This window comes from Lepidochelys kempii, chromosome 11 (assembly GCF_965140285.1).
Source record: "Lepidochelys kempii isolate rLepKem1 chromosome 11, rLepKem1.hap1, whole genome shotgun sequence".
Lineage (NCBI taxonomy): Eukaryota > Metazoa > Chordata > Testudines > Cheloniidae > Lepidochelys > Lepidochelys kempii.
Window position 1 is genome coordinate 39,161,900 of NC_136390.1, and position 15,174 is coordinate 39,177,073.

Sequence of the window (15,174 nt, forward strand, 5' to 3'; positions counted from 1 at the left end):
GTACAGCCTCCTCTCATGAGGATTATCACCACAGATGGTTCCCTCATAGGTTGGGGTGTCCACTTCCAAAGCTTCACAGCTCAGGGCAAATGGACCCCTTAGGAGGTGATCCTCCATATCAACATATTAGAGCTCAAATTTAATGTCCGTTAAATTTGCCAACAGTTCGTACAACACATCAAGGTTCACCCAGTCAGGATAATGCTGGACAACAGAGCAGTGATGTATTACATCAGTCAGAAAGGAACAGCAAGATCCCGGTCCTTATGCACTGAATCCATAAAACTATGGAAGTGGTGTATATCACACCACATATAGATCTCAGCAGTTATCTACTAGGACTACAGAACACAGTGGTGATTCCCTCAGCAGACATTTTAGCATCAACCATGAGTGGGATCTGAACAGTGAGGTGTTCCAAGAGATCTCTTAGCTGGAGCTATCCACAGGTAGATCTCTCTTTGCTACTTCACCCCATGCAAAGTGCAGACGATCCTGCTCAAGGGGAGGGCACAGCTACAACTTAAAGGGAGATGACTTGGTTGTTACGTGGCCTTGAGTTCTGATGTACATTTGTCCACCAATACCTCTACTTCTCAAGTTCCTAAATAAATTGAGATGAGAAATTAATGGCCATCCTCCTAGCACCATGAGAGTTGAGACAGGTGTGATTCCTAGAGCTGACCCGCATGTCCATTCAGCCTCCGAGCCTGACTCACCCAGGGTTTGGTCACCCCACCCCAGTCATCTCAGGGCCTGGCTTCTTTGTGGCTCTCTGGTATAGAACAAGTCTGCTCTCCAGATATTCAAAGGGTGCTACTTTAATAGCAGAAAGTCCACAACAAGGGAAACTTACCTGCAGAAGTAGAAACACTTCCAGGCTTGGTACAACCATGAAGCTTTATGTCCTGTCAAATTCTCTTTGGCTCACATCCTTGCTTACCTGCTGAATTTAAAGACCACATGCTTATCACTGAACTCCGTCAAAGTTCATCTCGCTGCTATCGCAGCTTTTCACCCTCCTATAGAAGGATTCTTAGTCTTTGCTCATCCTACCACTACAAGATTTATTAAAGGCCTTATTCAATCTCTTTCCTCCTACCCAAGGAACCAACTTCACCATGGGACCTCACCTTAGTTCTCAGTGCCCTGAGGGATACCCCCATTTAAATGTATGGGGAGTTGTACCCTCCTTCATTTGTCCCTTTAAGACCTTGTTCCTTCAGCCAGGATGATTGGGGAGCTTGGACTGTTGATGGTGGAGCCACTATACACAGTGTTCTACCACTATAAGGTGTCTCTGCATCCACACCCTTGCTTCCTTTTTAAAGTTTCTTCTGAATTCCAGGTTAAGAGATTCATTTCCTGTTATTTTACACCAAGCCTCACTCTTCAAGAGAAGAAGTGAGCCTCCATACACTGAGCAGTAAAAGAGCTCTTGCCTTTTACCTCGACAGGACTATGCTCTTCTGGGCTTCCCCTGGACTCTTGACCTTCATCTCAGACATCTGCAGGATGGCCACCTGGTCTTCACCATGTGCATTTTAGTGGCATTATGCTCTTGTGGCTGTTTCCAGGGCTGATACGGTTTTTGGTGACATTGTCCGTACTAAATCCACTTCTTTGGCACCCTCCTCCATGATGAAGGGAGTCTCCTGACTTGTAGCACCCATGGGACGCTTCTCAGAGGAGGAGGAGAGGTTACTTATCTTGTACAGTAAGTTGAGATTTTTAGATGTGTGTTCCTCTGGGTGCTCTGCGGCCTGCCCCCCTTCCTCTCTGCCTGGGAGTCTCTATCTTGGGTATTTTGTGGTTGAGAAAAAACTGGAGGTGATCCTCTCTGTATATCCGCATTTGGGGATGAGTTTGTATAGGGCACAGATGCAGATCCGTGGACACTGTTGACAAAAATATCCAATCAAGGGCATGTGTATCCTGACTTGGAGTGCCCATAGGTTCACACATCTCAAAGAACTCAAGTACAAAGTAAGTAACCTCTCCTTTCCTGTTCTGAGGAGCTTGCAGACTAAATTGGACTTAATGCAGCAGAAGTTGATGATCTCAAAGGAGAAGAGGAATGCTAACCTTTTCCAGAAATAAGGTGAAAGCTGTAAATGTTTGTTATAAAAGTAAGTCCAATTTCAAAATGATTGATCATAAACATATGAAAAGAAACTGAATTGTTGGCTAGATTGAATTAAGAACTATACGCACAATTTATAAATTTAAAATCACAGTACTTTGTAACTAAGGGCTTGTCTACACGAGGTGTTTAACCAGAGCTTTTGGCAGTATGCAAGTCACAGTAATTGCATGCACATGGGACGGTGTGTCTTATGTCAAAGCGCATTGTTGTGTACAAACGTCAACAGTTTGCTGTGAATGGAGGATGTAACATTCCCAGAGGATATCCCATGTTACTTCGCTTTGCTGCTCAACAGTGTGAAATTCTGGGATTTTTCTCACTGTGCATTGTGGGATGCATAGCAGAAGTCAGGCTAATTCAAATTGTTAAAAGAAAAAAATTCGGTGATTCATCTGTCTCCCCCCGTACTTCCTTTAAGGGTGGGCTAGCACCATTTTTGAACTGCTGTCGGCCAGCATGGATCCAACAATGCTCCGCGCTGCTATGCTGGCAAACTTGAATATGTAGAGGTTGCTTGTGATGTATTTCGGTATTCAAAGCAGCATGAATTCGGCGTGGAACTTTGCCTGCTGCGTCATCAAACAGGTGATATGGCAGCAGCAGCTCCTCCAGTAACAAGACAGTCGGAGGGGCTTCAGTGGTGGTGGAACCAGAGCACGGATGAAGAAGACGATGACCAAAGGCAACTGATGATAGAGGACTGGTTCCTTGAGTAGCTTCACAGCATGCAGCGCCATTTCTGGGCTTTGGAAACTAGCACGGATTGGTAGGGAAGGATTTTTCTGCAGACCTGAGGTGACCAGCAGCAGTGAGAGAATTTCAGGATGGGGAAGGCAACCTTTCTGGATATGTGTACTGAGCTAACTCCAGAACTATAGCGGCAGCCTAGCAATGTGCTGTGCCCATATCCATGTGCAAGTGGAAAACAATTGCCATCTGTAAGGTGACCACCACTGAATGCTTCCAGTCTGTAGCAAACCAATTTGGCAAGGAGAGATCAACACTGTCATGCTGGTGTGTGATGCCATGGAAAAAATACTGTTGCAATGGTTATTGATGGCTTTGCACACATGGAATTCCCAAGCTGATTGGGACAGTTGATGGGAGCCACATGCTTATTATTTGTCCCCTCCCTCCCAACCAGGCCTCAGAATTCATAAACAGAAAGGGGTATTTCTCCATTGTGCTCCAAGGGCTTGTCACCACCATAGCAAACTTATGGACAGAAATGCTGGGTGGTCTGGAAGGGTCCATAAAACTAGGATCTTTTGGAACTCAGCTCTATTTACTTCAATGGACTTGTCGGTGGGCATGCTATGGACATTAATGGGGTGGACATTGCTCCGGTTATCTTGAGAGACCCAACTTATTCTCTGCTTCCCTGGTCAATGAAGCCATTCACAGGATAATTGGATAGAAGGAAGGAACTGTTTAACTGCTGCCTCAGTAGTTGCAGAATGGAATTGGAGTGTGCATTTGGCTGTTTGTAGGGGGGAAGGCACTGTTTGTTTGTGGAACAGGCTGGAAGCAGCAGGAAAAAAGTCCCAAAGATTATAGCAGTGTGTTGTATTTTGCACAATATTTGTGAGAGTAAAGGAGAGAGCCTTAGCGATGGGTGGGAAGCTAAGGTGCAGAGACTTCCTCAGTAGTTGAGCTGCCAGCAAGGTGCCTAATACAGAATGTAAAGAGCTGGGGCAATATCAGGAATGTGTACTGTGCTTAATTTGAGTCTTCCGGCCTGAAATTGTGCTGCTGTGCATCCAGCTGTTGACCAGTGGAGGGGGTAAGGTCTGGAAGTTTTTTGTGCAGCTTAGTGGGGTTTTTTTTTATGGGCAGTGGAAGTGCAATGCTGTGGCAGTCTGTCTTGTACCTTGTGTCTTTGCCTCCATGTGTTTGTAAAGCCTTACGAATTAGTACAAAGTTAATTATTTTCTGTGAAAAATGAACGGTCGACAATGACATTTTAAAGGTTTTAATGGTTAAACAATCTGTTAGGAACAAACAGAAATGAACCTTCAACTGAAATGAAAATGAAATGACTTTTTTTGATTATGAAACACTGTATTAAACACAAAAGGTCATTTCATTAAAAGAGCAATGAAACAAAGCAGGGAAGTGCAGGCATCAGGAGCTAGCTCGACGCTCAAGAAGCTTAGAATCACAGGCAAGTATATGTCTTAGTGCTGCCTCTTCTAGTTTGTTGCACCTCTTGTGTTGAGCGCTGAAGCTCAAAATTACTGGGGGCCACAGAGGGCTCAAAGGAGCTGGGGTCCCAGGTGCCACTGTTCTCAGTGCCCCAAGCTGGGGTTTGCAAGGGGAATGGCTTCTGGCAGCAGTGCTGCAGGTGGACAGTGGGGAGGAGGAGCTGTTGTTCCCAGAGGCCTGTGTTGTAGGGCCGTGGTTCTCAGCCAGGTGTCTGTGGCTGCCTGGGGCCCCCATGAGCAGGTTTCAGGGAATCCACCAAGCATGGCCAACATTAGACTCTCTAGGACCCAGGGCAGAAAGCCAAATGCCTGCCACGCTGGACTGTAGCCTGGGGCCCCAAACCCCACCACCCGGGGCTAAAGCCAAAGTCTGAGCAACTTAGCTTCGCGATGCCCTGCGTGGCATGAGGCCCTAATGAGGCCCTTGCTACCCCCTTATGCTGGCCTGGCTTTTATATGCAGAAAACCAGTTGTGACACAGCTGGGCCGTGGAGTTTTCTGGGGCCTTCAGAAAGAAAAAGGTTGAGAACCCCTGTTGTAGGGTCTGTATAACATGGCTGGGTGTTGGTTTGCAGTACTGCATTGCCTGCTGCTTTAGTAGTAGCATGAATTGCAACAGGACATCTTAGCTTTGAATTGCCTCCAGGTGTTGCCTCTGCATTTCACTATCTTTTTTCCATACTGTCTTTGGCCACAACATCGCTTTCCCTGGCAACTGCCATGCAGTCCTTTGCCACTGCAACAATCTCCCTGGAAATCATCTTGTTGGATTCCCTTCCCATCATCAGACACCGCTCTCTGTCTCCACCTCTCTGGATTTCTCCTGGTGTGGTGTGGTGATGTGTGGGTGGGATTTTTTTGGTGGAGGATGGGGGGCATAGATTCTGAAATGATGTCCATGAACATTTCATCACAAGTTTTCCGTTTTCTCTCGCTCAGGTTTGCCAGCCCTCCGCCATTGATAAAATCCCTGTCCTTAATGGTCTGGCCAGTGCAGGGTGCTATAGCTGTGCAGATATTTGTTCATAACAAGTGGTTATGGTTCATGTTCTAGGGAGAATGTGATAGCAATTTTTTCACACATTTTTCTGGTTTTACCATCTCTGAGATTCTTTCCAGGCGGGAGGGAATCTTGGAGACAGTGATGCATGCATTGGGATTTTTGTCTGTGCAGTATATACTGTTTGGCTTTGCAGTTGTGCCTTGGAGGCTGAGGGAGAGTGTGTGAGTGTGTGTTCAGGAATATATTCTGGATATGGAGATGCTGTTGGGAATTATGATCCTGATCTGCCTTTGCAGTATTGCTGTGTCTTGGTAGTGCATACATGGTATAGGACGAGTTAACGGGGGAGCCGCTATAGTAATCCCCTCTACATCCCCGTTAGTCTGTCCTTATTTTGGATGACATTTCACTGAGATGGGTGACTAGGAGGCAGAGAATGGCCTTACTGAAAAAGGCAAAGGGCAGACCAGCAAGATACACTGTGAAGTTATTCGCCAAGATGATTCTCCCCCAGAAGTGCTGTAGGTGAGGAGGGGAGCTGCGAACTACCCTGGGGAGAAGGCCATGCAGCTATTCTTTATAATTGCTGAACAACTATCTCTGAGCCTTAGATTTTGCTTTATCTCCCCTGCAGACATGTTGAAAGTGCTGTGAAAAATAGCTAGCTTTCTGCACTGATTATATGAAGATTCATTATTATCACTGAGAATGGTGTTACAGGACATTTGTACGTCAGCAGGGGGTTGTACCCTTTGTGGCCGTATGGGCATGCAGTATCGATGTCTATCTTGTGTAAAGTCAGAACACTAACCAAACTTCTTTTCCTGTAATCGCTGTCTCAATAAACTTTCGCATTTCACACAAAATAATGTTTTCCTTATTTGAATCTACTGCAGGAGGGAGGGTGGATAGAGATTGTGGCTTCGCTATGCTGCCAGCTGCCGTTTTGTGGTGCCAAACTGGATTTGGGGTGTGTGGAGTGGGTGTTCTCCAGGCAGGACAGCTGAGGGAAGGGGAAAAGAAAATAGATACACGGACGCATCCCTTCCATAGTGTGGGCCTGAAAACGGTCAGTAGTTGGGGCTTTAGTATGAGGAGGCGGCGAGTTGCCCAGCCAGAGTAGCTGCTGTCTTGGAAAGGTATGTGGGGCACCAAACAGACAGCATGGGCTGAGGGAGGGAGGTGGAGATCTTGGACTCAGAAAGGCTTCTAGCTCACATCTACCTACACTGGCTATGGCCATGGGGCACCAGAACACAGGCTAGCAAGGCTGTGTAATAACAATAATAATAATGAATTAAAACTTTAATATTAAATTATCTAAAAAATTATTAATAGACTTACACACCGATAGGATCAGCCTCGTCAGTCCTGGTCTGCATTGCTGCCTGGGAATCGAAGTTGGTTGCTGCATGTCAGGAATCTGGCTCTCCTATCTTCTGTATCAGAATCCTGAGTCTTGAACAGATCCTGGCTTTCTGGGGGTGATCTCTTCATGGGTCTCCTCATGTTCATCATCCAATGAATTTTGCTGGTCTTTCTGGTCATCCTTGAGGGAGTGGAGGGGTGAGTGGGCAGCGGGCTCCACAAGTTTCTGGATTGTATAGTTATGTAAAATTCTATCCAGTATCTCAAGAAGTTGACAGGTTACATGTCCCTGGCCAGATTTTTTCACTGTCATCCCTTGTTTTAATGTAGGTCCTCCTGAGCTACTTGTTCTTTATCTAGTACTGTTTGGCATTTGGTCTTGGCTCCTCACAGACATCTGTCTAGCAGTGTCTGCAAAAATAGGTCTTTATTCCGGTGGCTGTCACAAGAACTTCCTGCCCCAGCACTTCTCCCCAGATGGTGAAAAGATCCAGGGTTTTGGTGCAGCTCCAAGCAGCTGCTTGAGGCATGTTGTGGAGCTTCTGGAGTATTATCGTAGCTATGGTGAGAAACTGGAATCCATGAGCAAAAGGACAAATTCTGGCTGTGTGCCAGTTGATAAATGGGGGGACATCTGGTTAACTTGACCCCAGAGGAGGGGAGGACACACAGGTAAACAGGTCAGTAACATTAACCTGCAAAGTAGTGTGGGGTAGCTGTTGGAAGAGTGCCAAAGTAGTTTGCAACAGCATTGCATGCACATGAACAATGGACTGTACTAACTTGATTTCCAGCAAAGTTAGTTCACTTTGAAAGAGGACTCCAGAGTTTGCCATAAATACAGAGTCAGTGTACTACAATAAATTGTGTTGTGCATACACAAGTATTTTAAAACTGGATTATTTTGACTTAATCCAGTTTAACACCCCTCCATTTGCCCCTCTCCCTGGTGTAGACAACCCCTAAATGTCATCCAACCATTAACCATGTTCATTATCTCTTATTTCCAGGACTGGCTATATTTACCAAATTCTGTTTTTTCCTAAAAGAGTTCAAAATAAAGCAAAATATCATGAATATGAAAAAGTGGGGATGTGAACTGCAACTAAGGAAACACTGCTGTTATTCAGGGCTTTGAAATAATTTTTGAATGATGCTTTATAAATCCAGTTTTTCTTTTATAGTCAGTTGTCATTTTAGAGGCATCATACAAGTTTTTTTGTATAATGTAAGGTATTATACAAAAATAAATGAAATTCTACAAGGTATTGAAGTCAAGCTGCTTAGTAAAAGCTATCTATTGCCTGAAAAGTTCTTACTTTTTAATTTTTATTGTGTAACTGAGAGAAAATATCTTTAATTGTGAAGATATGCACTGATGTATGAAAAAGTAAGAAACTAAGCTACATTGTCTGCTGCTGAAGACAATTTAGAAAATTAAAAATTACATAAAATACATGTGCCTCCTGTAATCTAATTAACAAAATAATCTAGAATAATTTATAGTGTTTAGAAGTTAATGTTAATTTATGCTTGCTTTTTTTTTTTAAACAGCTGATATCTGGGATAAAGAATTTGACCCAGTCATGGTAATTCTTCGTACAGTTTACCGTAGAGATGTGCAATCTGCAATGGACAGATATACAGCATTGTAAGTTGATCATATTCAGTAGTATAAGAACAGAATACTGCGTATCGTACAGGGTCTTTATTTTATGGGTATTCATTGGCATGCTATGTCATTATGTCGTTAAAAGGACAATATCAATATTTTTAGGCCCCAAATTTGACTTTCAGTAAATAATTATACATTGAGAGACAGTGTCTGGATTCTTATGATTTTAATCTATCTTTCTCCCTCAAATCAACTTAACCCCAGGTTCTACACCTGATCAGGGCTTGCAGTTTGGGGGGCAAAACCTCCTCTGGTCCCCACAAACTATACTCATGAACGGTTTCAGAGTAACAGCCGTGTTAGTCTGTATTCGCAAAAAGAAAAGGAGTACTTGTGGCACCTTAGAGACTAACCAATTTATTTGAGCATGAGCTTTCGTGAGCTACAGCTCACTTCATCGGATGCATACCGTGGAAACTGCAGCAGATATTATATACACACAGAGATCATGAAACAATACCTCCTCCCACCCCACTGTCCTGCTGGTAATAGCTTATCTAAAGTGATCATCAAGTTGGGCCATTTCCAGCACAAATCCAGGTTTTCTCATCCTCCACCCCCCTACACACAAACTCACTCTCCTGCTGGTAATAGCCCATCCAAAGTGACAACTCTCTTCACAATGTGCATGATAATCAAGGTGGGCCATTTCCTGCACAAATCCAGGTTCTCTCACCCCCTCACCCCCCTCCAAAAACCACACACACAAACTCACTCTCCTGCTGGTAATAGCTCATCCAAAGTGACCACTCTCCCTACAATGTGCATGATAATCAAGGTGGACCATTTCCAGCACAAATCCAGGTTTTCTCACCCCCCCTCACCCCCATACACACACAAACTCACTCTCCTGCTGGTAATAGCTCATCCAAAATGACCACTCTCCCTACAATGTGCATGGTAATCAAGGTGGGCCATGTCCAGCACAAATCCAGGCTCTCTCACTCTCCCCCCTCCACCCCCTGGACACACACAAACTCACTCTCCTGCTGGCAATAGCTCATCCAAACTGACCACTCTCCAAGTTTCTTCTCATGAAGAAGACTAAAGTATTCCAAACTGACCACAGTCAGTGGTTGCAACTAGTGGACAGCCAGATGACCAAGTTGTTAAGTGTTTATGTCGTGTAATTAGGAAACCAGTAAGATTCAGAGACTCTTAACAGACTGATATGTACGGAACTTCAAAGACAGGGTGATAGTGTCAGTGTAAATGGTAGGCACAGTCTGTGAAATACCTTATTTAAACGAACCCTGGCCATACCTGGCAGAGCATTAAAGGAGCTTATGCCGAACACATCTGGTGTGTATAAGCAAGGTCTGTAGCCAGTCCATATCTGGTACAGAGGAACATGACAAATGGGATGGTTTGGTGTGCAGGGGAAGCACAAAGCAAATTAAAAGGAACCAACAAGATTATATACCTTTTTGATCTTTTCTTACATGTTGTCTTTATCACTGTTTGTTTGTCTTTTCTGCTTAGATACATGAGATCTTCAGGGTAAAGACTGCATCTTCATATCTGTCTGTACAGTGCTTAGCACAAAAAGGTGCTTATCCTAACTGGGATCGATGGGCCCAATCACAATAAAAATATTAATAATGATAAATGGACATAACACAGGGGATTGCAAGGTGTAATCCATTGTTAATGAAGTATTTCGAGGCCTTTGGGTAGAAGATCTTACATCAATGCAAATAACTTTTAGGAATGAGAGGAAGCAGAACATAGAACTCAGCTACAATGTAATGCTGAGTAAGGGGTAATAGTAATCAAGAGACTGAAGCATCGGAACCCTGAGTGTGTGTGTGTGTGTGTTGCCTTATTCATAGTTCTGATACACAGCCCTCTGGCTACATCATAGATGTGAAAATGTGACTTTTCTTTTTGTTAACTGGTGGTGGGAATGTGTCAGACTTGTGGAACAAACTGCGGAAGACTTTTTGAGACCAGTAGATTAAAAGTCCTGGCCTTCATTTTGGATTTGCTCTATGCATGCATCCTTGCACCACTAGACATACATATACCTGTGTATGCACTGGATGTAGGTGAAAGAGCATCTGATGAATCCCCTGTCCTGTCCCAATTTCTGACAGAGGTTTAGGGACACTCAGAGCATAGGGTTGCATCCCTGACCATTTTGGCTAATTAACCATTGGTGAATCTATCCTCTGTGAATTTATCTAATTCTTTTTTGAACCCAGTTATACTTTTGGCCTTTACAACATCCCCTGATAACAAGTGCCACAGATTGGCTGTGTGTTGTGTGAAGAAATACTTCCTTTTGTTTGTTTTAAATCTACTGCCTATTAATATCATTAGTGACCCCTGGTTCTTGTGTTATGGGAAGGAGTAAATAACACTTCTTTATTGACTTTCTCCACGCCATTCATGATTTTAATCACTTCTGTCAGATCCCACCTTAGTTATCCATTTTCCGATATGAACAGTGCCAGTCTTTTTAATATCTCCTCTTATGAAAGCTGTTCCAGATCCCTAATCATTTTTGTTGCCCTTCTCTGTACTTTTTATAATTCTTATATATTTTTTTAAGATGGGGTGTCCAGAACTGCAAGCAGAATTCAAAGTGTTGGTGTACCATGGATTTATATGGTGGCATTGTGATATTTTCTGTCTTATTATTGATCCCTTTCCTAATGGTTCCTAACATTGGCTTTTTTGACTGCTGCTGCAAATTGAGTGGATGTTCTCAGAGAACTTTCCACAATGATTCAAAGATCTTCCTTGAGTGGTAACAACTAATTTAGATGCCATCATTTTGTCTGTATAGTTGGGATTATATTTTCCAATGTGCATTTCTTTGAATTTATCAACATTGAATTTCATCTGCCATTTTGTTCCCCAATCACCCCGTTTAGTGAGATCCCAGTCTTAGACCATGTCTATACTTACCAGGGATTGACGCTGCTGCGATCAATGCAGTGGGGGTCAATTTAGTGGGTCTAGTGAAGATAAGTCTTCACTAGACCCACTAAATTGACTGCAGAGTGCTCTCTGGTCGACTCTGGTAGTCCACTGGAACGAGAGGAGCAAGGTAAGACACAGTGGTAAGTCGACCTAAGCTACGTTGACTCCAGCTATGTTATTCACGTAGCTGGAGGAACATAACTTAGGTCAACTTACCCCAGTAGTGTAGACAAGGCCTCTGTTCAGTCCAAAGCAGATTGCAATCTTGAGTGATTTTGTATCATCTTCAAACTTTGCCACCTGACTGTTTATCCCTTTTCCCTGATCATTTATGAATATATTGAACAGCACGGGCCCCAGTGCATATCACTGTGGGATACCACTCTGTACCTCTCTCCATTCTGAAAACTGTCCATTTATTCCTACCCTTTGTTTCCTATCTTTTAGCCAGTTACTGATCCATGAAAAGACTTTCCCTCTTATCACATGACCTCTTATTTTGCTCAGGAGCCTTTGGTGTGGGACCTTGTTTTCTGAAAGTCCAAGTACACTATATTGACTAGATCACCTTTGTCCACATGCTTGTTGACACTCAGAGAATTCTAATAGATTGGTGAGGCATGATTTCCGTTTAAAAAAGTTGTGTTGATTCTTCCCCAACATATTGTGTCGTCTATGTGTCTGATAATTTTGTTCTTTACTATAGTTTCAACTAGTTTTCCTGGTACTTAAGTTAAGCTTACTGCCTTGTAATTGCCAGGATTGCCTCCAGAACATTTTTAAAAAATTGGCATTACATTAGCTATCCTCCAGTCATTTGGTACAGAGGCTCATTTAAGCAATACGTTACATACCACAGTTAGTAGTTCTGCAATTTCGTATTTGAAGTTCTTCAGAACTCCTGAGTGAATACCCTCCGGTCCTGGTCACCTATTACTGTAAAATTTATCAGTTTGTTCCAAAACCACCTCTATTGACACCTCAGTCTGGGACAGTTCTTCGGATATGTCATGTAAACAGAATGGCTTAGATGTGGGAATCTTCCTCACATATTCTGCAGTAAAGATCTATACAGAGAATTAATTTAGCTTCTCCACTATGGCTTTGTCTTCCTTGAGCACTCCTTTGGCACCTCGATTGTCCAGTGGCCCCACTGATTGTTTCGCAGGCTTTCCACTTCTGAATTACTTAAAAAATTTTCCTGTTAGTTTTTGTGTCTTTTGCTAATTGTTCTTCAAATTCTTTTTTGGCCTGCCTAATTATACTTTTACACTTGGCTTGCTGGGGATTATGCTCCTTTCTGTCTTCCTCAGTTGGATTTGACTTCCAGTTTTTAAAGGGTCACTTTTTGTCTCTGCCTCTTTTACTCTGTTGTTTTTTGGTCCTCTTACTGTTTTTTTTTTAATTTGGGGTATACATTTAGTTATGATGTGTTTAAAAAGTTTCCATGCAGCTTGCAAGCATTTCACTCTTGTGACTTTAATTTTCATTTAACAGTTTCCTACTTTTTGTGTAGTTCCCCTTTCTGAAGTTAGCTACTGTGGTGGGTATATTTGGTATTTCTCCCCCTACAAGAATATAAAATTTAATTACATTATGGTCACTATTACCAAGCAGTTCAGCTATATTCACCTTCTGGGTGAGATTCTTTGCGCCACTTAGGACTAAATCAAGCATTCCCTCTCCCCTTGTGGGTTCCAGTACTAGATGCTCCAAGAAGCAGTCATTAATGTCTCAGAATTTTATCTCTTCATCCCATTCTGAGGAGACATGTTTCCAGTCAATATGGGGATAGTTGTAATCGCCCATTATTATTGGGTTTTCTGTTTTTTGTAGTCTCTGTGATCTCCCTGAGCATTTCAAAATCACCATCACCATCCTGATCAGGTGGTCAGTAGTATATTCCTGCTGCTATACTGTTATTATTCAACCATGGAATTTCTATCCATAGAGATTTTATGGTACAGTTTGATTTATTTAAGATTTTTACTATACTTACTTTCTTTCACATATAGTGCTACTCATTTTGTATACTTTGATCCTGGTATGATCATGTCCCATTCATTATCTTCGTTCCACAAAGTTTCTGTGATACCTATTATATCAATACCAGCCACTCAAGTTCAGCCATTTTAGGCTTGTTCTACACTATAGACTTACGACTGCATAACTACATCGCTCAGGAGTGTAGAAAATCCACACTCCTCAACAACGTAGGTATACCAACTGAACTCCTGGTATAGACAGCACTCTGTCGATAGGAGGGTTTCTCCCATCAACATAGCTACTGCTTCTTGAGAAGGGATGGGAAGAGATCTCCCGCTGGCATAGGTAGTGTCTTAACTAAGTGCTATAGCTCCATCGGTACAGCTTCACTTCTGCAGCGCTGTATGTGTAGACAGGCCTTTAGTATTTAGACTTCTAGCATTTGTATACAAGCACTTGATTAAATTTGCCAATATTTAGTTGTCTGTGTTCATGAGATGTAATTGAATGGGACTCTTTGTCATTTGACTGTTTCTCTTGATTCCTACCTGTATGTATCAACTTCTATCCTCTCCTCTTTATTAGGATTTAGCGTAAGCCCTTTAATAAGTCCTCCCGTAAAAGATGTCTCTGTCCAAAGTATGTGTTGTTCCACACCTGTTGTCTTTCCTCCAGCCCTTAATTTAAAAACTCCTCTATGACCTTTTTAATTATATATGCCAGCAATCTTGTTCTGTTTTGTTGTAGGTGGAGCCCATCTTTTAACACTTTTTTTAAAAAAATGTAATTTGATGTATTAAATGTTGGCTGGGTAACTTTTGCATTCAAGACATAATTTTAGAATTGCTGCATTTGAAAAGAAAAAATGCAGGTCACTTTCATATACCAAGAAACTACTATGCAAGTGAGTTTTGATGGAGGTGAGTTTCAGAAAGATAGAATATGAGTCTTCTTTACTTTAACTGGTTTAATTCAGCATCTGGGCTTGCCCATTCCTTCCAGCCTATCCCAGGCCAGGTGCGAGAAATCTACTCGTTCATTTGCTCATTTTGTTCCATTCTCCCTACTTTTGCTCTCTACATTACTGTTTTAATTCACCCATCCTTTTCCTCTTCCTCAACTGTTGCTAACACCACTTTCTTCCTCTTTTATTAGACTCTCTACTCCAACCAAGTTCTGCTCACATGCAGGGCAAGGGGACTGCAGGGACCTATTTGTGGCTTCTGAATTCACAGCCATCCAGCTGCACACACATTAGAACTAATATGCCAGTTGAGAATTGGGCTGAGCTCTGCCATGCCCCCCTTCCCTGTAACACCCACTTCCTTAGTGGACTTTGTGTCTATACTGTTCCTCTTGTGAAATCCAACAGGATTCTGTTCTAGGCTCCCTGTTTTTTTCGGTCTGCCTTTTCTCCCCTTTTAACCATTTGTATGTCTACACTTGGAGTTGGCAGAGTGATTCCCAGCTCAAGGAAACATATTCACGCCAGCTCTTATTGACCTAGCATGCTAAAAATAGAGTATAACTGTAGCAGCTGGAGCCACAGGATGGCTAGCCACTCCGAGTACTTGCCCTTAGTTACTACTCTTGCACTGATATTCAACTGTATGTCCTTTACCCTGAACTGTGCTCCACCACTACTTCTGTGTTTGGAGGCATGCCTGTCACCACCTACACAGGACTACCAGTATGTGACTATGCCTCAGATTCTCTCAGCAGAAATTTTCGTCCATGCCCTTGAAAACTGCAAGGCTCTTCCGTGAGGCTTTCCCAGATTTCAGATGTCCACATGCAGGCACATACAGAATGCTGCTATTGGCTTTTTCATTCAAACAGTCACATGACCCCATCAGCTAATTAC

General features: G+C 42.8%; 1 protein-coding gene across 6 annotated transcripts in view; it reads left to right on the forward strand.

Annotated features, from left to right (window-relative positions):
• Nucleotides 1-15,174, forward strand: part of UBR3 (ubiquitin protein ligase E3 component n-recognin 3) — a 207,312-nt gene that overhangs the window by 73,832 nt on the left and 118,306 nt on the right. For all 6 annotated transcript variants that reach the window (XM_073305786.2, XM_073305785.2, XM_073305780.2 and 3 more), the window contains one exon: nt 8,276-8,372. In XM_073305786.2, coding sequence (XP_073161887.1) covers nt 8,276-8,372 — 97 coding nt within the window. The remainder of the gene's footprint in view (nt 1-8,275; nt 8,373-15,174) is intronic.